This window comes from Lepidochelys olivacea (genome assembly GCF_965140295.1).
Source record: "Lepidochelys olivacea isolate rLepOli2 genome assembly, chromosome: 15".
NCBI classification, from domain to species: domain Eukaryota; kingdom Metazoa; phylum Chordata; order Testudines; family Cheloniidae; genus Lepidochelys; species Lepidochelys olivacea.
Genome location: NC_140425.1, coordinates 21093695 through 21120696, shown reverse-complemented (window position 1 = coordinate 21120696; position 27002 = coordinate 21093695). Strand labels below are relative to the sequence as shown.

The following is a 27002-nucleotide window of genomic DNA, read 5'->3' as shown; positions in this document are numbered from 1 at the left end:
CTGCTAGCCTTAATTTTCCAAAGGAAACAAAGAAGTCCTGTGGTGAAGTGCTCATTAACATGACAGGAGAACTGCTCCAAGGAGGAGATGCACTCAGACACAGAGAGGTGGGCTCTCCCTGAAAAGTTCCAACACGTTAGACTTAAAACTTCTGGGATATTTAATTAGCTTCAGGCACAAGCTTTTCATAGCCAAGTTAAAGGACCTTTTTTTCTAATGGGTAAAAGATCTTCCGAATGGCAAGGAGTTCATTAATGCAAATTAGAGGAAGGCAACTGAAAGGTTGCGTATTTGGAGGAAAGGAATTCTGAATCAGATATGACGAAAGAATTAGATAAATCCCAACATGCTAATGAAGAGCCAAAGGCTGGAGGCTTCTAATCCAATAAAATTCCCATTGACATCAATGGGCATTTTGTTACAGATACACAGCAAGCTGTGCCTCTGACCCCTTCTCTGGCCTCTCTGAGTGCACTCCCTTGGTCTCAGGCCTCATTACTTTCCCTAATGTGGAATCCCATGATTCTCCTATTCTTAGACCTGGTGCTGGGTTACAGTTCCCTGTGGATGAACCGAGCCTAGTTACACCAACAGTCCTGACTGGGCTTGGATTTCTGAGGTTCTTTCCTTCATGAGCTTGTGACCAGTGGTGAATACAATGACACAACGCAGCCTTGTAAGAAATCCATAATGTTTAATCTTAACAGTAGGAGCAACACATACCGTCAAAGAAAAAGAATTTTAAACATAACAAAAGGTCTATGAGCATGCCTCTCTTACCTAAGTTGTATGCAGGCCCATCTTACTCCAGACTCAACACTGTGGGGGGTCTGGGCCTACTACTATTAAGGGCTTGTCTACGCTACGCAGCTTTTAGCGACAAGGCTGTGTCGATATAGCCTTGTCGCTAAAAGTCAGCATGTGTGAACGCCCTTTTGCGGAATTTTGTCGGCACTTTTGCCAACAAAATACTTCCAGCCCCGCAAGCGGCATAAGCTTTTGTCAAGGTTCCTTCCCCACTCTGAACTCTAGGGTACAGATGTGGGGACCTGCATGAAAACCCCCTAAGCTTATTTTTACCAGCTTAGGTTTAAACTTCCCCAAGGTACAAACTATTTTACCTTTTGCCCTTGGACTTTATTGCTGCCACCACCAGGTGTCTAACAAATATATAACAGGGAAAGAGCCCGCTTGTAAACGTCTTTCTCCCCAAAATCCTCCCAAACCCTACACCCCCTTTCCTGGGGAAGGCTTGATAAAAATTCTCACCAATTTGCATAGGTGAACACAGACCCAAACCCTTGGATCTTAAGAACAAGGAAAAAGCAATCAGGTTCTTAAAAGAAGAATTTTAATTGAAGAAAAAGTAAAAGAATCACCTCTGTAAAATCAGGATAGTAAATACCTTACAGGGTAATCAGATTCAAAACACAGAGAATCCCTAAGACTCCGTGCCCTGTCCTTGAGGGACTGCTTTCAAACACAACCAAAGTTCTTTGTTCTCTCAGCACACACTTTGGGTGAGCTCCACAGTGGGAAGTTGAGCCAACCTCTACCAGCCAATTCCCCTTCCATTGTCTTGTAACAATGTCAGAAGTGTTTATTTGGAGGTATATTATCTGGAGCCATTGTCTTACCTGTTTTTCCAACAGCCTGCTATTAAACTAAACCAACACATTCATACAGCAAACAAATCCAACAACAGGTCACATACAGTATTCAGAAAATATTACAGAGCAGCTCCATGTTCTCCACCTGGTTTACTTGATTAGACTCCAGCATTAAGCTCAATGACATTTAACTCCTGGACTCAAAGCCATACAAGACAACAAAGGTGGGCCTCCATCTTTTTCCCCCGAACCCATTCCTAGTAGCAGAACTACACTGAAAGGAGCATTAGCCAACTATGTCTGCAGTTCTCCTCCCCAAGCAGGGTTACAAGAATGGCTGAGATCAACAAGGGCACAAAGAGAACTAAGCAATCTGAGAGGATGCCGGTCTTGGTTAAAGTTGTGTAGAGCAACATTAAGAACCAAGGTGCTACCCTTTCATTTTATCAGGTGATTATTCTCATGAATAGCCAGGAAGAACTGATCAGCTGCCAGTCTGGACTGTGCAGTGTTGTCATAGCTGTGTTTGTCCCAGGATATTAGAAAGACAAGCGGGGTGAGGTAATCCTTTTGTTGGACCAACTTCTGTTGGTGAAAGAGACATGCTTTTGAGCTTACACAGAGCTTTTCTTTGGGTCTGGGGAAGAAGTACCTGAACAAGAGATCTGTGTAAGCTCAAAAGCTTGTCTCTTTCACCAACAGAAGTTGGTCCAATAAAAGATACTACCTCACCCACCATTCTGAACTTTGCATTTTGAGTACCCCTGTTAAGACCCCTCCCTAAGGACACAGTTTTGATCCCACTGAAATCAGTATACGTTTGGCCATTGATTTTGACAGGTGCTGGATAGGGCCTTGTCACTTCCATGTTCTTTCCATTGTGACATTGTTTTCTACTCTGTTTATGGATGACATACTCTCCTTTCATATTGCCACAGAGCAACACTGACAGCTAGCTTCCTAGCGTTCTCATTTCCTTGACAGACTGTATATTTTACATCTGTAGGTACATGTATTTTTCTTGAACTACATTTCTGTGCCTTTTGGTCAGGTGCATCTATGTCTCCTCACAGGGAGTTTTCTTTTGAAGCCTGGATTTACCTAGAACTTTGATCTTTTCTTTTTTCCCCCTCCCCTCTTCTTTTGCTCTTATTCTCCTATCTTGCTCCTACATGTACTTGGATTTTTCCCTATCTGCCACTGCCTGTCATACCTCTTCCTCTTTGTTTTAAAATAATTGTATCTGATTTAGTTTGCTACAGGAAGAGTGTGATATTAGCCAATGGGTCAGGTTGCAAATGCACACAGCAACATCTACACCCTTCTTTGTAGCAGAAAAAGTCAGATTCCAGAATCTAAAAGGAAAGGCTTAGAAATCAACCTTGTGTGGTAATTTTGAGGATTACAAGGGATGAGGAAAGTTCAATTTCTACTCAAAGGTCCATGCATCAAGTAGATCAGCCCCCAAATCTGTAACAAATTTATTAAAGAAGGTCTGTGTGATGAGGAATGTCCCCTGAACTTTAAGGCCTGAGTCTCTCCTCACTTACAAATCAGGAGTGGTGCAAGGTTCACTCCACTGATTCACTGTGTTGAAGCAACACCAGTATAACAGATAGAACCAGGCCCTAGAGGCCTATATATATAAAATAACATAAACTGCCCTGTTTCCAAGCACTAATAACAGAGTAGCCATCAGACAAGTCAGTCAGCCATCCAGTTGCAGACAAATCCAATCACTGAGCCCAGTTTCACCCAGTGCTTATGCATGGCCCACTAACATTGCTACCAGCACAGAAACAGTGAAGAGGAGCACAGGTTAATTTACAGGATATTGAGGATGCAAACAAGGCAAATCCATTTTTACCCCTAGAAGAAGGGGCAACAAGTCATTCACCAAACAGAAAAAGGCAAAGCAATGATAATTTGGGAGAATGAATAAACAAACGAACAAACAAAGGCTTTATTGTAATCTTCTTTACCCTGGTTTTACATTACTTTACTTAGAAGGCCTGAGTTTATGACAGGCTGAGCAACCCTCAACTCCCATTGCTTTCAACAGGAGTTGAGGGGGTTGGATCAGGACCTGAGAGCAGAAGTTATCTCTTACATTAGAAAAATGTTCTTGTATAGTTTCTCTAGCAGAAGGGAAAAAAGATACCCCTCAGCCTAGATTTGGAGGGCTGTGTCTATTTCTTAAGCAATCATGGAGCCATCCGTTTTCAGAGCAGTGCTCCCTACTGAAATCAATGAAGAGGTCTGCTTACAACTAAAGGTACGCTATGCCCATGGGCAGTTTACATCTGAGAAGAATTAATAGGGGAATAATATAAAGAGAATGAAATGCCATAGCCTCCTTCACAGTGAAATAAAACAACTGGGATGGGGTAGGGTGGGAAGAAAGAGAAGAGGACAAACAGCTACTGCGGATACATTTGAGAACATAAACATGGTACATATTAGAAAGCTGGCATGATGCTTTATTTAAAACTTGGACAGTTTGATTTCTGTCCTTTTGTTTACTATTAATACAAGGATGAATTAATTTTTCTTCTCCAGGTAGGGAAGCTCTGAGCCATGGTTAGGGGCACTTTACAATACGGCACACCTGTAGCACCTGGCACATCATTAAAGAGTTGGTTTGGTTCCTTGAAAAACTGACTGCAGCCAGTGCTAAGCTGCCATCCTGGCAAGCTCATATGTAGTTTGATCTTCCTGGCTTATCACAGTTGCTCTGTTTGGCTGAGAGGGTGTCTCTGGCAACCAAATGTAAGTTTGATCTGCAAGGAGGAGATTTTTTTTTTTAATATCATTTAATGATTGTGTGTATGTAGCATCCCAACAGGGAAGAGTGCAACGTCCTGGCTGAGGCTCAGCAGCAACTCCATTGACTTCAGGGGAAACTATCCTGACCTGCACCCGGGTAAAATAGGAAAAGATTCAAATCCTCTTCCCCTCCCCCTGCTTTTTTTTGCTGTTATTAAGCAGCAACAGACTCTGCACAAGTGCATACTTCTGACCTGGTTTCCTCTCCTGCCTCAGGTTATATTCTCCCTGCTACATCATTAGCCACTATCTCTAAACACTAATTATAGAGAAGTGCAAGTAGTGATGCCGGATTACTTTTTATTAGGTCAAAAGATCTCGCAACCGGTCTCAGAGCAGGAATGCTTATCAGGGATACAGATGGTCTGAATCAAAATTACACCTCTGAACTTTAGAGCTTGGGTCCATCTCTGCTCAAGATGTACCAGATAGATTGGAAATACAGCCTCCCACTTTCAGAGTAGACTCTGCACCGAATACTGAATATACCCTGAACTGGCCATAAAGGGTCCAGTCTTGCTCTCATCCAAGTCAATGAGGATTTTTACCATTTTAACTTCAATGGGTGCACTCTTGGGCACAAAAAGTTGTAACAGAAGAGGATTGCGTCAGCACCGGAGCATTCTTTTCTTTTCCCTGCATAGAGAAGTACGTTACTGTTTCCTCTGATGGCTTGGTCACCACTGAATGACAAGCGAGATAAGCTGGGGAACTGTGATCTGCTATTTTAAGAACTTGAAAAGAAAGAGGAAACTCTTATTATGTTTGTGTGCCCTGGCTGATAACTCAAACAATGACACCAAGCCATACTCAATAGCTAAGCAGCAGTTCTCAAACTGTGGGTTGGGACCCCAAAGTGGATTGTGACCCCGTTTGAATGGGGTAGCCAGGGCTGGCTTAGACTTGCTGGGGCCCAGGGCTGAAGCCCAAGCCCCACTGTCGAGGGCCAGAGCCAAAGCCCGAGGGCCAAAGCCCTGGGTGGCAGGGCTCACGTTGCAGGCCCCCTGACTGGGGCTGAAGCCCTTGAACTTCAGCTTTGGTCTCCCTTCACAGAGCGGTGGGGCTCAGGCTTTGGCCCCCCTGCCCGGGGTGGCAGGGCTTGGGCAGGCTCAGGCTTCAGTCCCCCCATCCTGGGGTTGTGAAGTAATTTTTGTTGTCAGAAGGGGGTTGCGGTACAATGAAGTTTGAGAACACCGGAGCTGGACTAACTTGGAGCTTGATCTTGGTTTAAAAGTTGGCTCGTGTCACTAATGACTAAGCTTAAAGACAAGGAACAAACCTGAAGATCTGAGTTAGATTTCTCCAAGAGCTTGATTTTTATTGTCATTTTTAAGTCTAAGGGTTATATGGCTACACAGCAAAAAAACAAAAACAAACACAAAAAAACAAAAACCCAAACCCGCGATAGTGAGTCTCAGATCCTGGGTCTACACACTTGGATTTGCACTATAGTAATAAAAACAGCTGTGTAGCTGTTCCGGTTGTCTCAGGCTCTGAAACCCGCCATCCTCCCTGAGCTACAGAGCCTGCGCTCCAGCCTGAGCCTGAACATCTCCAAGTCTGTAGACCTGGGCCCTCCAACTTGCTGCCACAGATTTCTTTTGCCATATAGACACACCCTAAATGAGTAGAGGACATTCCTATTTGGTTCTGATCTAGTTATGAATTGAAGGTTAGTGTTAATTAAAGCCATTATTACTGAACTTCCATGTTTAGAATATGTATTTATTTATATTATGGTAGATTAGGGCCCTGTTGAGCTAAGCACTGAATAGACAGTTCCTGTCCCAGAGAGTTTATATATCAGTGAGTGGGAGGGTACAGAGGAAACATATAGCAGATCCGTGGCTAAGCTGGGAATAGAACTCTAAGCAAGTCCAATGTACTATCCAATAGACAATGTTACCTTAGAAAATTGGGGCTTCATTAATATGGAATTGCATTGTAATCTATATGTGTATCTTTATACATTATGTGTCCTTGTCAAGTTATTTTGGACAGAGATAAGGGCCAAGTTCAGGGGATGCAGTGATATTCCTTTTGGTCACACTTTAGGGCATAGTTCTGAATGAAATAACAATGTCGCTCTAATGATGTAGAGACACTTCCCCACCCAAGCACCGTGCCCCTGGAAATTAACATAGAACTGCCTGGCTTGATAAATTGGCTTTTCCCACCTCAGAAGTGATAGATACAAACTTGGAGATGGTGTGTAATAGAAGTCGTGGGTGACACTTCTCTGAATACACTGAGCAAGCAAAAGGAAAAAGCAGGATGCTTACCCACAGCAGTAACAAGGGATAAAAGTAAATGATGCACATAGACTACAAAATCATGAGCTGCTCAATAAGCCCAGTCTAAACCAAGCTCATTGTGCAAAAGTCTACTCCCTGACATAAGCTAAAGTGAAAGTCACAGCATGAGAGGGTTCCAGGTATGCGTGATACAATACCAGCTTTCACATGGAAATGCCTTCGCCTTTCAGAGTCACATGCTGTTACATAAATATCACACAAAAGGAAGGGAGACTAGTGAGATGTTCATTCCTCCAGTGTGAGGAAGGCAGTCCTTCTCCAGGGGCTCATGTCACCTGGTCAGGGATGGTCTGGGAGTCTCCTGGCCTTAGTAGCTTCCTGAGCTGAGAGGGGAGAGGGAGCAACACATCCCACTTGTGTGATTAAGCAACAATCATCTCCATGTTTCCTGGGCCTATTACCTCCATGGGATAGGAGGACAACAACTTTCTTTCCCTCACAGATGCCTGGCTGGGATGATTTAGTCGGGGATCGGTCCTGCTTTGAGCAGGGGGTTGGACTAGATGACCTCCTCAGGTCCCTTCCAACCCTGATATTCTATGATTCTATGCTTCAGGCAACTCCCCCTTCCTGTTTATATGCCCATTTTAATGAGCCCAGCTGCAGGATCCTCCTTTTCCAACAGGTTGAGCAGCTTCTTTTGAGTGGGCCAGACCCTCTTCCTGCTTCCTCTGGAAGATAATTACCCCCGTCTCTGTTATACTTACTTTAACCCCTTGCATCCTCCTCCCACAGTCTGCATGAAGAAATGCAGCATGCATTCATATTTCTACATCCATCAACAGCACATGAAGTAAAATCAAGGAACTTGTCAATGAGTCAACTCTGAGTATATAGAACTGCTTTTGAAAACAGTCTGCCTCTTTTTCCAGGAGCTTCCCAACTGCAGGCCCTAGGCACTTTTAATTAGCATATAAAGGCCACAGTGCAGTACTGTCACAACAAAAAGGACTAGAGGGATTTTCTGCTAGTATAATGACAAAGATTAAAAAATAAATGCCCAAATGATAGCACTTTTCCCCCCAAAATTTAATTTTCTACATTACTATACAGAGCTAGGTCATACATCAGAGTACAATGGAACAGATTCTTTTCTACAATACAGCAACATAATCTGAATTAGCCAGATTCTGTTCTCAGATACTCTGGCACAGAACTGTAGTAACCTAATCTATGCCCATCTATGACAGCACAATCCGTCCCTTTACATCTAATTAGCCTGTTCTGGGAACACCAGCACTGAAGTGACTTAATATTCCTTTATGCTCTTTGTCTATTATTAAAATAATTACAAAAAATATTTCATTGCTTTCATTCTTCCATGACCTCTTGTATGTCTTCACATTAGCACAACTTGTTTTGCAACTCCCTCTCAGTAGGATTTAAGGGGAAAGATGCCTAAATACTAATATTGTAACATATGCGGAAATGCCCATTGGAATGAAGGAATAGCTCCCAATCACACCCGCTTTGCCAGTCCCACCTTTTTCCTTCTGATGCAGTGTATGCCTGTAGCATGTTGGCATTGCAGTGGATGGCACTGTCCCAGCTTCAAAACTAGTCTTGTATCTTTGTTCGCTGATGTAAGCTTTTCTTCAATCTTTGCTTACCTTCTGTTTGCTCTTCTAATTACACGAACAGCAGTTTTAAGCCCTATTTTATGTACTTTAGAATGCATTGATAGAAAAGAGGGAGACAAAGAATCAGATTAATAAGCAGTTCAGATTCAGTGCAATCAAATGAAAAAAATAACCTTATGTCTGCAAACATTCCCATAAATAGTTAATGGTTATGTGGGCTTTAAAAAAAAAAGAAAGACAAGGAGCAGTGAAGAGGGAATAAAATCTCATCCCCAATGACAGCAAGAGTGACTAGGTTGTATACAGTGAGATACCATGAGATATCATACAATGATAACTCCATTGACTAATAACACCTGCTAGGAAGCCACCTCAGTTTGGGAATCAGTTCTCTGTTGGATAAAAACTAATTCAGGCAGATGGAGCTATTGTAGTGTTGGGGATCAGCTACAAAATAACTCCACTGAAGACAATAGTTACCCCAGTATAAAACTGGAGGGACTTAGATCAGAATCTGGCCCTGTGCATTCCAAGTTTTTCATTGCATATTGCATAACTTTTGCGTAAATGAGGACTACATACAATATACTCCCATGGGTGGGAGTATCAGGTATGCAGCTCCTGCTCTTGCCCTTGTGAACAGACTCAATCCAGGGAGTCTTAATAAAGTCACACATAGGGTGGAGGGTCTTACCACTGCCTTCTCTACTCTTCAGAGGCGGATTAGGGGTTTGTGGGACCCTGGGCCAGAGCAAATGGGGGCCCCTCCCCACCCCTTCTGCCTGCAGTCCAACCCCTCCCAGCACTCCTGCCAGGAAAATGAGGTTGGGGCACGGGGGCTTGCCCCGCCCCCTCCACCCATCACTCCTTCGGGGGAGCGGGCTTGGGGCATGGGGGCTTCCCCCGCTCCCTGACAGGAGTGCCGGGAGGGCGGAGTGGATTGGGACACGGGGGTGCCCCACTTGGCCAGGCCCCTGGGCATGGGCCCCATTGGCCCAGTGGCTAATCCACCACTGCTAGTCTTCTACACAGCTGTTTTAGATCTAACCCAGTCTTAAGTAAACACTAAGGGAGAGTTAAAAGGTTTTTAAAAAATGCTGTGCTTACAGCGACACATATCTTAAAGGGAACTGAACTTATAATTGCACTGACATTGTCAGATGTATTTATTTTTAATGCTAAACAAGCCTTTTGTAATGATGAAAAGCTCTAGCAGACTATGTTGCAAATGCACACAGGAGATATTTCTTTTTAGTTCCAAAGATCACTTAAAACTAATTCCTACCTATAGGCCAAACGGTCACCAAAACTGAATGATGGTACTATGCTCTCTGACCAAGGTTTGGAAGGGGCTACACTCTCTGACTTGTTTTCTACAACTTTGGATTCATTTATATTATGGTAGCACCTACAGAACCCTAGAGAGGGATCAAGGCCCCATTGCAGTAGGCATTCTGCACAGATGTAGTAAAATGAAAGGCATTTGATTATAACAGGGTTCAAAAAAGAACTAGATAAGTTCATGGAGGATAGGTCCATCAGAGGCTATTAGTCAGGATGGACAGGGATGGTGTCCCTAGCCTCCGTTTGCCAGAAGCTGGGAATGGGCGACAGGATGGATCATTTGATGATTATCATAGAATCATAGAATCATAGAATATCAGGGTTGGAAGGGACCCCAGAAGGTCATCTAGTCCAACCCCCTGCTCGAAGCAGGACCAATTCCCAGTTAAATCATCCCAGCCAGGGCTTTGTCAAGCCTGACCTTAAAAACCTCTAAGGAAGGAGATTCTACCACCTCCCTAGGTAACGCATTCCAGTGTTTCACCACCCTCTTAGTGAAAAAGTTTTTCCTAATATCCAATCTAAACCTCCCCCACTGCAACTTGAGACCATTACCTGTTCTGTTCATTCCCTCTGGGGCACCTGGCATTGGCCATTGTCGGAAGACAGGATACTGGGCTAGATGGACCTATGGGCTGACCCAGTAGGGCCGTTCTTATGTTCTTACATTCTGTGCCCCAAAGAGCTTACAATCTTAGCATAGGTCAGGAAACAATAGAATACCTCAACCCCTTCCCCATTTGTTTTGTAACAGTAACAGAAAGTAATCAGGTAATGGATTCTGTGCATCTTTCTCTCACCTTAGGTATTTATATCGATGTTATTACTGTAGTATCTGAGCACCTAACGATCATTTACTATATCTATCCTACCAACACCTCCAGGAAATAAAGAAGTGCTATTGTCCCATTTTACATCTGGGGAACTGAAGCCCAGAGACAGTACGTGACTTGTCCAAAGTGACACCGGAAGTTCGTGGCAGAGCTGAGAAATAAAAGATCCAAGCTAGCACCCTACCCACTGGACCAGCCTTCCTTTCTTGTCTACCCTACTCATTGTTGAGTGTTTTGTAGGCAACAAATAATTCAATGGCTAAGCAGTTGTGTGGCATGACTGCTGCTTGTTATATTAAACATCCTATATTACCTCATGCTTCATTCCCATCTCCTTGTTGTACCCACCTACACCTCATCATGTGCTAGGACTGTCAGCTCTTTGTGAAAGGAACTGTCTTATTACATGTGTGTATAGGGCCTACCTCCCTGATCAGAGCCTCTATGTGCTACTATAATAAAAACAATTCTATAGAACTATGTAAACCCAGTCTGTTGGCTGACATCAACACATCAGGCATCAAAATCTTTTTAATCAACTGGCTTATGTTGGTAGTAAAGTGGCCGCTAATAGCACTGAATTTCTCTGGAGATGCGAAACTGCATGGCTATCAATAGTCTCATTCTATATTTGGCTAGTTGGCTAGGAATCTTCAACAAGGAACCTATAAGTGACAGCAAATTTTAATCCCAAGGAAAACTAACCTTTGGGTTAGACAATTCTATTTCAATCAAGGAATATATTTAGTTTTATCACTGCTTTCAGTTTGGTATGCATGGGGGAAAAAAACACTGCCAACCTTTTCTACAACACAAAGCCTGTTGGAAAATGAGTTAATATAATAAAAATACATTTTTATTTATTAAAGCATTTCCTAGAGGCATCTGGGAGCTGTAGAAAAATTAATTCAATTTCTAAAAGGGCAACAAGGCCTCCCTTGCCAAATAAAATACAAAAACCAGCATAAAAGCATCCAGATGAAAACAACCAATTAACCCTTATCGCCCTACCAAAAAAACCCACAAAAACTAAACAAAAGGCAAACTTTTTTATCCTTGCTGAGAATGCAGGGGGGATTTCCTGCTTTCTGGGTGGATACCATTGAAGAAAATTAAGCTTCTCTGCAAAGAGCACCTGTTTCCTGCATGAAAATAAGAATGGTCTGGTGGTTAGAGCACTAGCCGAGGACATAAGAGATCTGGATTCAAGTCCCCGCTCTACCATAGACTGTCTGTGACCTTGGGCAAGTCACTTAGTTTCTCTGGGCCTCAGTTCCCATTTGTAAAATAGAGATAATACCACAGCACACCGCGGTGTTGTGAGCATAAATCCATTAAAGATTGTGAGGTGTTCAGATACGATAGTATAAGGGAAATGTGATGTGACGGGGCAAGGCCAGATGGCTATAGAAAAGTAGATGGAGATAGATATATTAGCTCCAGGCTAAACAAATCCCTGGTACCAGGATAAGTGAAATAGCAGCTGCTCCAGGTCAATTAAGACACCTGGGGCCAATTAAGAACTTTCCAGAAGGCTAGGTTGATTGGGACACCTGAAGCCAATCAGGGGCTGGCTGAAACTAGTTAAAAGCCTCCCAGTTAGTCAGGTGGGGGTGCATGTCAGGAGCTGTGGGAAGAAGTTGTGCTGTTGGTGAGATTGAGTAGTACACACTATATTGGGTACAAGGAAGGAAGCCCTGAGGTAAGGGTGAAGTGGAGCTTGAGGAAGTGAGGGCTGCTGTGGGGGAAGTAGCCCAGGGAATTGTACATGTCATGTTTCTAAAAGGTCAGCTACCATAGCTGGTACTATTAGGGTCCCTGGGCTGGAGTCCGGAGTAGAGGGTGGGTCCAGGCTCCCCCACCACCACCTTTGGCCCCTGATTAATCACTGAGACTGGGAGACAAGAGAGACTGTGCAAGGAAGGATAACTTCTCCTCACCTTCCTTGCTGGCTTATGATGAAAATGGCTCAGTAGACTGTGACCCTTCTCTCTAGAGAGAGAAGGGTTACGTGGAGGGTCACAGTGAGCCTCTGAGGCTAGCGAAATCTGCCAGGAAACGTGGGACCCATGGAGATGAGGACAGAGCTTTGTCACAGTGAGTACAATAGGTGGATAGAATTCTAGGGTTCTATATCATTCAAAAGACATGGACCCTCAAATGAAATGATCCTGTTCCCAGTCTTACTGAAACTAATGCCTGGGAAGATCAGAAGATACAACTCCTCCATGCTGTTCATACAACAGTGTAGCTGGCCATATCCTGATCGCCCTATTGCTGGAAATAGTTTCATTTGGCCAAATTCATCACTGGAAAGCATTGCAATGACACCAGGGATGAATTTGGGCCATTGACTTCAACAGCACATGAGAGAGGTGAGAATTTGGAACATTTTCCCCATACAGAAAAACAACCAGTAAACAAAACATCTGTTCAAGCTGATCTGAAAAAAGCCATCAAGGAATATGTGCAAATGATGATACCTCTATACTGTCTAAGCAATTAGTTATGATGATGACAATACTGAGGCAGGGAATTGGGGAAAGGGGTGGGGAGAATGTGGCTTGCTTTCTAAAGTTCTCTCTTTCTTTGCACTTCACTTTTATTCACTCTGTCCAAACACAACTGCTAATTCATTACAGACAAGTCTTTTAGTAACCCTCTTCGGGACACAAACTAATAACATATTGTCAATACCACAGAGACTGACAACCCTCCCAGAACTGTGGAGCTGGGAATATTTTGCAGGGCATGGCAATACCTGTTACATATTTGTCTTTATGGAGACTAATAAAGCATTTGATAAATCTCCATACATGATACTTGTGCTCACATTATATGAATATTTATGGCAGCCTATGCAAGAGAGAGAAGGAAGAGCTGAAAAATACCTGCTAGAATCTATTTTCATTAAAGATCCACTTATCACATGTTAAAGCATAGTTGGGGCGGGTTACATAAACGACTGCACCACTTGTATCAAGCAGTGATAAAGTACCAATCTGCAGCAATCTGAGTTTTATTACGCCTTTGTACACTGTGGGCTAGATTGGTGTCCTTACGCTAGTGAGCGCATAGTTCCTTTGAAGCCAGCTGGGTTATTTATATAAGCCCTCCACAATTCTGCTCTATAGCTCTTTCTTGTGCACAGAGGCCCAGATTTTTCTCCCTTGGTGTTGGCCACTTTTTGGTACTCAGGTGGTGGAATCTGGCCCTAACTGTCCAGCCGAGATTTCTCCTAGTGAAGGGAAGCTTAGCTGGGATGAAAGGATATAGATGGCTCTGACACCAACTGTCCTCTTCCACATACATGTCCTAGTCTAGTGGGTGGGTCAAGTGGCGTTAGGGCTGTGCTGAGGGTAGGATGGAGTGTACCTGCACTATACCAACTCACAAATGGTATAAGGTCCCATAAGAACTTTAGCCAGTTTGCATAAGCCTCTAAGAGGGGCTCTAACTTATGCAGATGGGGCTGAAGCAAATGCACCAGGGAGGCATGACTGGCTCCCTGATACTCCAAGCATATCTCAAGTGCAGGAGAGAATCCAAGACACTGACTTTTTGGCTACTTAGGCATGATTTCTGGTGCTGATGATTTCTAACTGACAAAATAGAGAGACTAACAGTAGTTGGGATCCTTCTCCACTGAGAATGGCCAGCCAGCAGTCCTCACAAGTTCAGCCCTAACATCTGGCAGCAAGAGTGCCTCTCCCCTATCTCCATCATCCTGATGAAGTAGAGTTAGAAGCTGTCTCCCTCACCCACATCATCCAAGGCACAATACCAGTTAGCAAGGATGGACAAACAAGACACTTGGGTAGCTTAATCTGATGGCAGTCAGTGAGCAGGTGTTCCTTTTCCTGAGGCAATTCATTAATTTTGTCCTCTTACTTCCAGAGTCTGAATGACAAAGCTACAATGATCAGATCTGGTCCTGCAAACAGCCTCACTCAATATGCTTCTCAGCTAGAGGATGCACAAATTACAAAAAGAAAAACCAAACCCATCATTCAGAACTGAAAGGAGGTTGGGCAATCTAACGTAAGGAACAGAACCAATGCAAAGCCTTTTTTGGATTCTGAGTCAACTAAATCAGCTGAAATATGGTACTAATGCAATCACCAGGGAAAAAAGAGGCCAAAACAATAAGCACACGTTCCCTAAGCACTTAAATTGTGTGCCAAATGGGGGAAAAGTTTTGCCCTCAAATAACACCCGCCAACTTCCACTGAAGTCTGTGGGATTTCTACACACATTTTCGGGCTGAATTTAGCCCTAAGTAAGGATCACAGACTTTGAAATATGTTGTTTTAGAATATAATAAACCAAATGACAGATCAATGTAAGAAAGTCCCTGCGTGATTTATAAATCAGCCTGTAATGGCAACATTAACCTTGATCGCCTCTGTTTCAGAGGACCATTAACCGTCTGTGCCACTGCTCCAGAGTAAAAACCAAGGTAAGAGGAAGGTTTTTTAAATTATTTTGGATTATCCATGAGTTTGCTAGGTTCTTGAAAGATCCAACTGCCTACATGGGTTAATGGGGGTAATGAAATGAAATTGAAAAAAAAAACTATAGTTAAGCTGGTCTAAAAATCATTTCCTAAAAATGAAGTCTTCCTGACTAGCGAACGGTCTCCCAAGAAAAGCACTAGAAACCCCCACATTGCTTGATTTATATTAGATCCTGAAAGTGCTGTAGCAGATACTTTTGCACAAGTGAGGGAATGGACAAGATGGACAAACAGGTCAATTAATTTTTATGAGGCCAGATGTTCAGTATGTTTCACCCCCTTAGTGTTGTCTGAGTGGTGCACAGGGAATGTAGTGTGATCAGTTGAGAAATTCTTGTGGTGGGAAAGCCAGTAGAGCCACCTCCTGCTCCAGTTTCCTCTCCCTTGGCATAGGGGCTGTATCAGGGGAAGAGTGGTAGAGGTGGAGTAGATCTCCCCTAAAGCAATCACAGTGGGGCTCCCTAAGGGGGGCTCCCTAGTCAGCTATCTTACATTAAAGCAGCCCCCTTCAGTCAGAGGAGCCCGGGCAGCTTCAGAACTGCAGAACAGTAGACTACTCCCGGATGACACCTTCTTCAGCCCTGAGCCAAGTGACTCGTGGTTCAGGAGAGAACCTGGCCTATGGGCTGTATACTACCAGTTTAAAGGTTGCTGACATATGAGGTTACATTGTAACAGATCACTGAATCCTCTCTGAAATCTGAACATCAGAGAGAGCACTAGGAATGGTCAAAAATGTACCACGACTGCCATGAAAACCCAAACAGTCACATGACAGAAATGGCCACACTTCTATTTACAATGAAATCACATTTCCATCTACTGCAGTATCACATACGTGCATGGCCACTTCCATGGCATCGTGGTTGTGGATTGAGAAAAGAGGACAAGAGTCATCAAAATATGAGTAGGACTCTACTCCTGTTGAGCTACAGGCCTCCAGGAGCTGTGCATACTTGGACTGGGCTATCCACTGACAGCCATTACATTTAAGTTACTGTCTGTAACCCAGGGCAACCTTAATTTTCAGTGCTTTTGATGTAGCTTCATAAGCTATTTTTCCTAAGGAGGCCATGGGGTAAATTGGTGTTTTCACCTGTCCCTTCCTATCTTGTCACCGGCCATGGGTAGATCTGGTTATGACCCTTCCCCCCCCCCCTTTGTCACATACCCTTGTGGGGATACACCATGGTGATTGTATGAGTCAATCTATTTCAAGGCTTTAAATTTATAAGACTTACCGAACACTCAGGCAGGATTTCTTTGTGGCACGCACTTTGACAATCTGATTCACAGCACCTGGGAACAAATTATCTGATTCTGCGATCCCTTGCAAAGTGAGATAATTTTTGGAAGTACAGTGAAGATCCTTGCCATCCCTACTGTCTGAACAATGTTGCTAAGTTATATTTTCTCCTCTTTAATTAATGTTAAGAGCTCAATCTAACCGTATGAAAGCACCATTCAAACCAATAGCAGTCCCATTCTCCAACAGATGGAAGCTTCACTCACACGTTCCTTATGAGCAGAACTGAGAGCTTACTTAGGGGCCCATCCAGTATCCTCTGTAATCAATGAGAGGCTTTCCATTGACCTCAGTGGTCTTTGGCTGAGACCTCTCTGATTGTTACTACTATTCAGCTAGGCCCCACTTCAGGAAAGCCTTTAAACACAGGCTTAACTTTAAGGAAATGGAACTTAAGCATGCACTTAAGTGTTTTGCTGAATGGGGATGGACTTAAAAACATATGTTTTAAAGTAAGCATGTGCTTACATGCAGTGCTAAATTCAGGGCCTGAAAAACAACACATTTGAGTATGCCTGTAAAGATATGCACATGTTTAAGGGCTTTGATGAACTGGAGCCTTAAAGAACTAGTGTTATAAACCAATTTTTAAAAAGTATATTGTTACCACATTTCATGGACTTTTCTGAAATATCGTGAACCTCTTACGAGCAGGATACCTAGAAATGGGGAGGATCTTCATGTCTGATTTTCCATTCTTCAGGAGCTAAAATGTCCTGGGTTTCAGAGGACCATTTCAGTCAATGGGGCTAAAACTCCCTTAGCGCAGTGCCTCTGCTCTCAACGGCTCCCATATTTCCTATGACCCAGAGCACCTGAAGTTATTTTCTTTTTTTTGTCCAGCTTACTAGTGTAAAAAGAAATGATGGAAGGGACCAACAAGTCCAAATCTACAAACAAAAAAGTTTGCCACATATAGTAAGAGAGCATGTGCACTAGAGGGGTTAGAGAAGGGCATTAATAAAAGGGAGATTGGTTAAAAATGACTCATTTTTGTTCCTTAGAGTCATAAATCTTATTATTTCCTTGGAGAAAAGCCATGTGCTCAGTGCCTGAAACTGCATTTTTAAATGATACTCTTGATTTTTCACTTCCTTTATTTACTTAAAAAACAAACTAACAAAACAAGAAAGCAACAACAATCCAATGGTTTAAATCACAGCCATGTTTTATGGTCAGTATAAACCCTTAAATCTGCCAGTCAGTTGACACAGATGAAAAAACCAAATTGTATTAGCTCTCCACTAGAAAAATGATGGTGCTTTATATACTATCCAAACTCTAACCAGATTCACAAAGAAATTGAACAGAACATGGAACATCTTTTCAAATACAGTAAAATAACATCAGTCAAATAACTATTTTTTCTTTGGCACCATTGTAAATGTTAATTTTAATATTACACAGTACAAATTATTCCATTTCTATATGTTAGACAGAAAAGTAATAAACAAATGAGTCAACCATAAAACTGTTACATGATTTATGTCAGAATATGTTTGCTTACCAGCTACAAAGCAAAAAAGAATAATATATATATATATATATATATATATATATATATATATATATATATATATTCTATAGAAAACCACTATTAGTACATCAGATGCACAATGCAGTAAGACACTTTCAATACTTTCATCAAACCAGGACAATTCCAGTTTTTTTCATAATTTTTATAAGAATAAATGACATGGGCCGCCATGCTATTATAACAACTGGAGACTTTAATAAAAGTCTAGACCCATTTCTTGACAAATCTTCTCCATCTCTATATAAAAACACAAATGCTCATCAGGTACTTCATACATACATGGCTGATTTAGGCCTACGAAACGTGTGGAGTTTCTACAGCCAGAGACTATTTTTTTTCCCCCTTGCAGCTCATTCAACATAGTCTTAGTTGAATTTCTTAGTGTCACAAGACTATTTTTTAATGCCACAAGACAAGATCAATTTTGTCACTGACTGACATTGGTATTATTGTTATATCTGACCATGCTCCTACACAGATGTCTTTTAGGCCCCCAGGGTATGTACCCTCAACTAAAATGTGGAGATTAAATACCTCTCTGCTGTTTGATACACCATTTGTTAACTCCATCCATCCAGAGTTAGAATTTTTTTAAAAATGTCCCCTACCACTTCATCAGCTCCCACACTTTGGGAAGCCTTTAAAGGCTTCATCAGAACATGTATCATCTCTATCACTTTTAAAAAGAAATGGAGAGAACACAGAATTGATACTCTTGCAAAAGAAATTAAGGCCTTGAATGTACACTGCTTCTGCGCCATCCCCAGAGATACTCAGAACGCTTATCAATCAAAGATATGAAATCAACAAACTTCTGTCCAAAAAGGCTGAGTTTGTTTTATTCTGTTTGAAGCAAAACTACTGGGAATCTGGCAAGAGAGCTGGCAAGCTGCTGGCACACAGACTTAAGCAAAAGGCTAACAGACCTGAGACTACAGCTTTTTCGAATTTACTGATCCCCACATAGGCTAATGGTAATGGGTCTCATTAATGCTGAATACAGTTGGTAACTCCCTTGGGGATACATTAGCTCATATGTTTTGGGAATTTCTGGTATGAGGTGAGTCAAAGCACCAATTTGATATTGGATGCTAAATTGGAGCTTTCCCTCTCCCACTCTAAGTTTCATTCTTGGATATATTCCTCATCAACCTAAACAAGACGGCATGATTCCAACATGCAGCTTTGGTCATTAAAACAATTAATCCTGCAAAAATGGACAGTAATCCCCACCAACAACTGAGGTGTGGCTCAGTGATACAACTGACCTTGTAGCTAACGAATGACTGGCATTCCGCACAAAGGGAATGCCCAAAAAATTCAAAGCAATTTGGGCTGCCTTTTTAGAGGTCTATGATTAACATAGACCCTGCAGATAGATATGTCACTTCCCCTCCCCTCCCTTTACTCTAACCCTCTTGATTCACTTTGTGTATTATGATCAATCTGGTATTTTGGTATATTTGTTGTATTTGGAAAAAATAATAAATAAATAAAGGAACGTGTTGACTTTTTATGGAGTCAACCCATAAATCTACTCTTCATGGTTTTTCCCCCTTAAATGTTGTAGGGTAAAATCCTAGTCCAGTTGAAATCAATGGGTTTTATCATTGACTTCAATGGAGCCAGAATTTCACCCTGGGACTTTAAGGGTCCAATTCCGCACTGTGTTGTCATTTAAAACCATGCAAAGTGGGTGCAAATGCTACCTTTCTGATTGGGTTGTGTTTTACATGCAGCTTTACACAGGTAAATGACTATGCAAGGGCCAAAGCAGTGGAGATGTGAGCCCTAAAATTCTTGAAAACCGTGATGCACTGCGTGGGCTTGATTCTCCTACTGTGGTAAAACTGACATGAGATCAGAAAGAAGTCCTGGAGCCTCTACAGTCATTTTGCCATATGGAAGGCCAGATCTGGAGCAATGCTGATTTGCACCAGCTTGAGGAACTGGCTTGAAATATGTAAATATTTATCCTATGCCATTTGACTAACGGATAAACTCAGCACAGCCTTTTTAATAAATCTGCTTGATACTTTGTCCTCCTGCCTGCACATCACCCAATCCTGCCGTCCTGAAAGGCTCCCAGTGGCACTGCAGGAATGAGCCCTACATAATGAGATAAATGCAGGGCTGAGAGCAGTCCCCCAAACAGAGTGGCTGTTTCTTGAGAATAATTAAGTGCTAATGTTATCAGATGTGTGTTAGCATCACGGGATACTTAAATTAAATAGTTACAATGGAAGACTCTCTCTGGTTTCAGAGTAGCAGCTGTGTTAGTCTGTATCCGCAAAAAGAAAAGGAGGACTTGTGACACTTTAGAGACTAACAAATTTATTTGAACATAAGCTTTCACCTAGTTTATTACCCAAGTTTTCCTTTAGCATTTACTCTGGCAAGGTACCTTATTAATTGTATTGAGCAATGCATACTAACAAGTAGTAGTGCTTGCCTCTTGTAGTGTTCCATTTGTTAAATAGCCGTTGAAACCTCTGTTTTAAATGAATTAGAGTTGGTCAAAAGACAGTCTTGAAAACTTGGTCATCCATGAAACAGGTATGGGGCCTGATTTTGCGCTGTCCTACGCCGGGGTCAATCAGAAGTAACTCCACTGAATTCAGTAGAGGTAAACCAGTTTAAATGTGCGTGAGAGAGCAGATTCAGACACACCAGTAGAGCAGCTGCCATTCTAGCTTCCTGACGTGGAGGGGCCAGTCTAAGAACGGAAAGGTTGTTCGGATTCCATGTCCACAGTCCTTGACTACTGCTCTGAGACTGCTAACACCAGCCCCCATTGTGTCCCGTCGGGACTGAGACTATCGCCTTGTTCCACGTAGGACACCTACTAACAGGGACTGTCCACATCATCTTTGAAGAGGCCACTCTACCACCAACCCCAAGGATAAAGTAGTCTGACCAGCACTAAAAACCCCATAACTCATCACCTGCAACCTGCCAGATGTAAAACACCCAGAGCCAGATGCTGATCTCTGGCCTGTGTAAAACAGGAAGAACTCAACTAAAGTTAATAGAGTTATGTTGCTGTAAAACAGGTGCGAGACTACTATCAGGCACACGTTCTGCATAAAACATGTTTGATAAGAAACCCCCACTATTAGATGGGAAATACAGGCCTGATTCTTCATTGCCTGCGCCTCATGTAGTCACTGACACCATTGCACAGTTGGCGTAAAATGTTACCCCCCTGGTTGAAATGACTGTACAACTCATCACCTTTAAACATATTGTACTTGCAATACACAGTATCATACGTGAATGAAAATTACTTATATATTAGGTAAAACCTTGGCCCCATTGAAGTCAATGGGACCAGGGTTTCATCCATTGTGTTCTTCCAGGAGAGCAGTGAGAGCTTTGGAAAAACTCAGTAGGTAAGAAATATTTTTCTCTTAAAATAAATAAATAAATAAATAAATAAGCTTCTCAACTTTCTAGCCCAGAGCAATATTGATTAAAGAGGGAAAGAGGCTCAATCTATGTGTTCACCAGAGGATTAATAACTAAGAGAGAGCTTTCCTAACCACTGAAGCTAAATGACAGGTTTCAGAGTAACAGCCATGTTAGTCTGTATTCACAAAAAGAAAAGGAGTACTTGTGGCACCTTAGAGACTAACCAATTTATTTGAGCATAAGCTTTCGTGAGCTACAGCTCACTTCATCGGATGCATGCTGTGGAAATTCCACAGCATGCATCCGATGAAGTGAGCTGTAGCTCATGAAAGCTTATGCTCAAATAAATTGGTTAGTCTCTAAGGTTCCACAAGTCCTCCTTTTCTCTCTCTCTGGTCTCTGAAAGGTGCAGTTTCATTAATGCAAAGCTAGCAGTCACACTTAATCCTCCCTCTTGTACACATGGCTTTGCCTCTACTTTCTGCAAAGGAATTACCTTTCATCTGAAAGACTCTAGCCGTAAAAGCTTCTTTTTGACAAATCTGATGTGGACATTTTAAATGATTCATTTGCAACCTGTTTCCAACCCTTATCACCCATATGGAAATTTGAAAAGGCTCATTTTCAACCAGTTCCTAGCCTGCAAAGGATAAACTGTCCTTTTAAAAATACTGCTGTACCTCTTAAGTATGCAGATTGCCCAACTGAATTTTAAATGCAATCACTTTGCTTCCAGTACACTCTAAAATCAGAAGTCAGAGCCTGCATGAATCAGTCTTCTGTGTCCAGGACTTGCTATTTACATAATTTTAAGTCTGTGTGCTGCAATTATGTGAAATGTCCACTTCTTCCCTTCATGCAATACATATGCAATTTAAGACCCATTTATCACACTGAAAATTGTGGTTGTATTTAATCTTTCCAAAGAGAACAAAATCAAATTATTATGTGTAAAGAATGATAATCTGCTGAATTAAAGAGAATATTTAGAAGTTATCCCTGAACGTCTGCAACCTAATAGGGCAAAGAGGTCTAATAAGGAAACCATGGGTAGGAAGGCATGATGTGAGCATACATAATGACAAGATGAAAACTCTCTTAATCTTTTCAGATTGAATGAAATCTAATTACATGCTGTATTGATTGTTATGTATTTCTGGAAAGAGACAGTGAAAAGGGAAAAAGGCTATTACAGTAAAATTGCAGTCTGACCCTTTAATTGCTTTTGGCACGAAAGCTTATGCACTAGTTGGGGATAGTAAACATATTTCACTCTCTGTGGTAAATTATTAGCAACAGAGTTAGATGCAGAACTAATTAGGGAAAATCTAGTCAATTAAATAGTGCTGCAAGATAAAAAAACAGAACGATCAGAAATTATCATTATTCTATTTCATAAATCACTGTCTGTTATTTCTGCCATAATATCAGTGTTGACTTTTAGATAAGTAATATTCACTGAAAAGAAACATTTTAACAAATTTAGGATAATACATAGATGGATGAACAGGAGCTAGAGTATTTCAGTGTTCATTACAGAAGATATTTTGAAAGCCATGAACTAACAGATTTATATAAACCCTATCAAGTAAACTCTAGAGTCACGTGATTCCCCCTTGTTGCCTTACTTCTGCACCAAGCAGCAGCTGGGTATGCTGGAAGCTTTCAGAAATATGTATCTTCTAAGATGATGGGAATCCAGAGGATCAGTATATTGAAAACAATTGTTTAATATGTATGTTTGCACATTTATACAGGGATGCATTACAATTCTTATTCATACAATTCTAAAAATTCTTCCTGTTTCATGAGATATAATTCTTAGGATTATACTTACTTACAGTGGCTTTCACATATGAACTTTTGTATGGGCATCTCTGTGGGCATTGCATGGATGAAGGGATATTGGTACATTTTACTCAGAATTGAAAGTTAATATGGTTGTTGCCTAGGGACTTCAGCTGAACAGTTTTGAGCTGGCACATGATACACATGTAACTCCCCATCCCCCCTCTTTTTTTTCCCCTCCTTTCTAGAGAAGGTGAGTTCTACGAAGTTTATTCTTGGCTGAATGGAAACAAATATGGGAGACAGGTTTTTTGACCAGCACGTTTCAAACTATGAAATTGGTCTCCCTATGGAAGGTCCTTTCTCTGTGACTGGAGCTTCAGACAGGTTCATGGAAAATATAAATGAGGTCTTCTTTGTTTAGGACTAAGCTTAATCAGAGCCCAGTATGGAATACTGGGGTAACCTTACCAAAATACTAAGTACTCAGCAGATGGTTCTTCATTTGCTGAGACCAACGTGGAAATGACTCAACAATAAGGGGGAAAATGAATGAACTGGCCAGACCCCAGGCCCCATCCTGTGTTGCCATTACTCAGTCAGAACTCCCACTGATGTCTCTGGGTGTTTTATGTGTACAAGGAATGCAGGATCAGAGCCCTTATGATTACAGTCTGCATCCCTAGTGGATTACTGGTCCCAACAAAAGATAACTTTAGAGAAGGCCTAGGAACTCTCGCTCACCTTAGAGGACAAATATTATGACAAAGTTTGGGAAACCTAGATGTAGAGCAATAGTGTTGTGTACCAGGATGAAACTGCACAGCTCTGGAGCAATTTGAACCTGTATCTAATATCATGGGCTTTCCCGAAGACAGTACATAACACTTTCATAAAGCGACTTACTTGCAATTACAGCGTCAGAGCGAAGTGTTTCCTGCTAAATAATGAGTCATAATGTTCAAAGAGAAAAAACATGAGCCTAACCCAAACATAGATAGCCTGGTTCTGAATGCACTTATACCAAGGCAACTCAACTGATTTCAGTGGAGCTTGGCCTGAATATTCACTGATGTAACTTAGCAAAGGCCCAGAGACTTTTTGTTGCCCAAATGGCATATAATACAAATGGATCCCCATACCCAGCAAATTGCCAACAAAAACAATTGAAATTACAAAGAACTTCCTGTTTGATGCAAGCCCACAGCAACGACATGCAGTGGTGCCTGCCTGGCTCTATATGCCTGGCACACTGAGCGCTCCCATTGACTTCAAGAGAAGTTATCAAGCAGGACTGATCTCCCTGGTATTAAGATTCCACCTAGAGTCACACCTTATGCACGCAGTCACTAAAAATCAGTGCGCTAAGAGCCAAATCCTATCCCCAGCACATAGCCCAATTAACTGGGATATTGGGGATTTGGGCTTGGAAAGAAGGAATCTGCCCCAAAACCTGTGGTTCGGCAGCACTGCAGCCACTACAGCATCCTTATGGCACCTGTACCCACAGTTCACTGGGCGCAGGGTGGGGACTGATCCACTGCAGTCCAGGCCCCCTAGTGCTGTGGTGCAGCTGGGGGACAGGATTTATCCCTATATTTGCTTATTCTTGACATCTCCTTTGAGCTGTTAGTAAAACACGCAACTGTAGACACAGCTCTCTCATGCTCATTTGTGTGGATTTGTATGTATATGATACAAACACACACACACACACACACTTGCATATGTGAGGGAGATGAGGGGGGAACAGTCTGTGCTACGTTATTACTTGCCTGGGTACACTACTTATTACCATAATAGTCTAAACTGTTTAGATTTATACCCTCATTCAGAAAAGAGCACGGGGGGGGGGGGGGGGGAAGGCAGCAATATACATATACACGAACCTTAGAGTTTTTCTGCATTTTGGGGCTGCAGTTGCCTGTGTTAAATCAATGTTATGATTAAGAAGAGTCGTACAATTGCAAGCACATTTGCTATAATTTAAAAATACTTCTAAGTTTTATCTGGCACTAAATGTAAGGCATATGTTACATTATATTGTAAATGTAACATTTATTCCTTCTCTCTCTTCTTGTCCAAAGCACTCATGTATTTAATTATATACTTAATCCCCTAGTATTTCACATTCAGCAGTTTATGAATCTTTAAAAATTTCAATGCACTTATCATTCCAGAACCAGTTTCTGTATGAAAGACTAGTATGGGTATAGTAACTTTGATCAATTAACATGTTCTATCTATCATGGAACATGATCTCATTTGTGTATCTAACGAGATTTTTCAAGGCTGGTGAATCAGAACTGAGTCCAGCAAAAAAAAAAAAAAAAAAAAAAAAGAGATGCATGCTTTGTTATCACCCCCCAAGATCTTATCAGATTTAAGTGCCAGTGTCATTAAAGAACCACATGGGACTATCAACAATGGGACAAAAGATGCATACTCTAAGAACGTAACAGACGTGGCTTTGAAAGTAAATGTTGAAACCAGACATGACAATGTGATTCTAGGTTACACACGGATTGCTAATAAATCCGATCTTTAACTCTGTGCCCGAGTGCGGACACACACCGTTCCCATCCACCCCTTACTTTAAAAATATTGACCAACAAACTTTGGGGCAACCTGTAGACCTGGAAACTGGAGAGAATTCACAACTACTCCTGGACACACACCTCCCTCCCCTTCCCCGGCCCCCTCTGTTCACTTCCACCTCCCCGGCCGCCTCCTTCGCATCCAACAGGCGATACTGACCGCAAGCCGTAGGCGGGAGTCCTACCCCCCCCCCCAGCCACACTCGGCCTCCCCCTCCCCAGCGGCCACCCCGGGACCCCTCCCCACGGGCTCCCCCGATGGGCTGGAGGCGACCGGCTCTGCTCCCAGGGAGGAGCGAGCTCCAGGCCGCCCGCTCTCCCCTCCCGCGGGGGGCCGGGCTGCTGGTGCCCCCGGCTCACCATTGAGCTGGTTGTACACCACTTCCTCCAGGTGGTCCAGGCGCTGCAGGATGGCCTCCCGCTCGCTCAGGCCGCCCAGCCCCTTGGCGTGGCGGCTCCGCAGCCGGCGGTCGGCGCTCCGCACGATCTGCACCAGCTCCGGGGAGCGCTCCTGCAGCCGGCAGTACACGGAGAAGAGGATGATCCCCACGAAGACCAGGATGTTCACCGTCAACAAAGTTTTGATTTTCCGTGCCACCGCCATGGGAGCCGCCGGGAGCCTCAAGGCATGGCAGCCGGGCCGGCCCGGGCAGCGGCGGCATGGACGGCGGGGCCGGCTCCGGTGCCCCTCGGCCGGCGGCGCGGAGCTGTCCTTCAGCACCACGCGGGCAGGCGGGCGGGCGGGCGGCTCCCCCCTGCGGCCAGCGCGGAGCTGGGTGGGGGGAGGGTCCGGCCCAACGGCTCCTCAGCGGCCGCCCCCCCCGCCCGCGGCGGCACGCGGCTGCCCCCCCGCCCCGCTCTCCGCGCGCAGGCAGCAGCGCGGCGCGAGAGGAGCGGCCGGCCCGCGCTGGCTCCGGCTGGCTGTGGTGCGGCGGGCTCGCCCCGCCCCCGCCCCCGCCGGCCGCCCCCTCCCCTCCCAACGCACGGCGCCGCCGCGAAGTGACGCGCCGCGGCAGGCAGGCGGCCCGGCCGCTCCGCCCCTCCGCAGGCCGGGAGGGGGGCGACCCTCTGCCCCCTCCCTGGGGGGGCGCTGGCGGGACCTGCTCTGCGCCTCGACAGCCAACGGCCTCGGCCCCCCCTGCGCGCTCCCTGCCCCTGAGCCGGCTGGGAACCTGCTCCCCGGGGTGCCGCCGGGTCCCCCTCCCGCAGCCCGGGCAGGGCAGCCTGTCTCTGCAGCCGGAGGTCCCTGCGCCTCACCCCAGGCTGCAAACAGCCCCCCCCGCCCCCCCGTGGGGCCAGCCTGCCCGGCTCCGCCTTCCACAGCACCGGCTGCCCCACC

At 43.5% G+C, this 27002-nt stretch overlaps 1 protein-coding gene across 2 annotated transcripts in view; it reads right to left on the bottom strand.

Annotated features, from left to right (window-relative positions):
• Positions 1 to 26451, bottom strand: part of GALNT9 (polypeptide N-acetylgalactosaminyltransferase 9) — a 225139-nt gene extending 198688 nt beyond the window's left edge. Inside the window, exon 1 of one of the 2 annotated variants that reach the window (XM_084649613.1) lies at positions 26024 to 26451. In XM_084649613.1, coding sequence (XP_084505739.1) covers positions 26024 to 26267 — 244 coding nt within the window. In that variant the 5' untranslated portion in view covers positions 26268 to 26451. The remainder of the gene's footprint in view (positions 1 to 26023) is intronic. The other variant, XM_084649614.1, reaches the window with a different exon arrangement.
• Between the last annotated feature and the right edge of the window lie 551 nt (positions 26452 to 27002).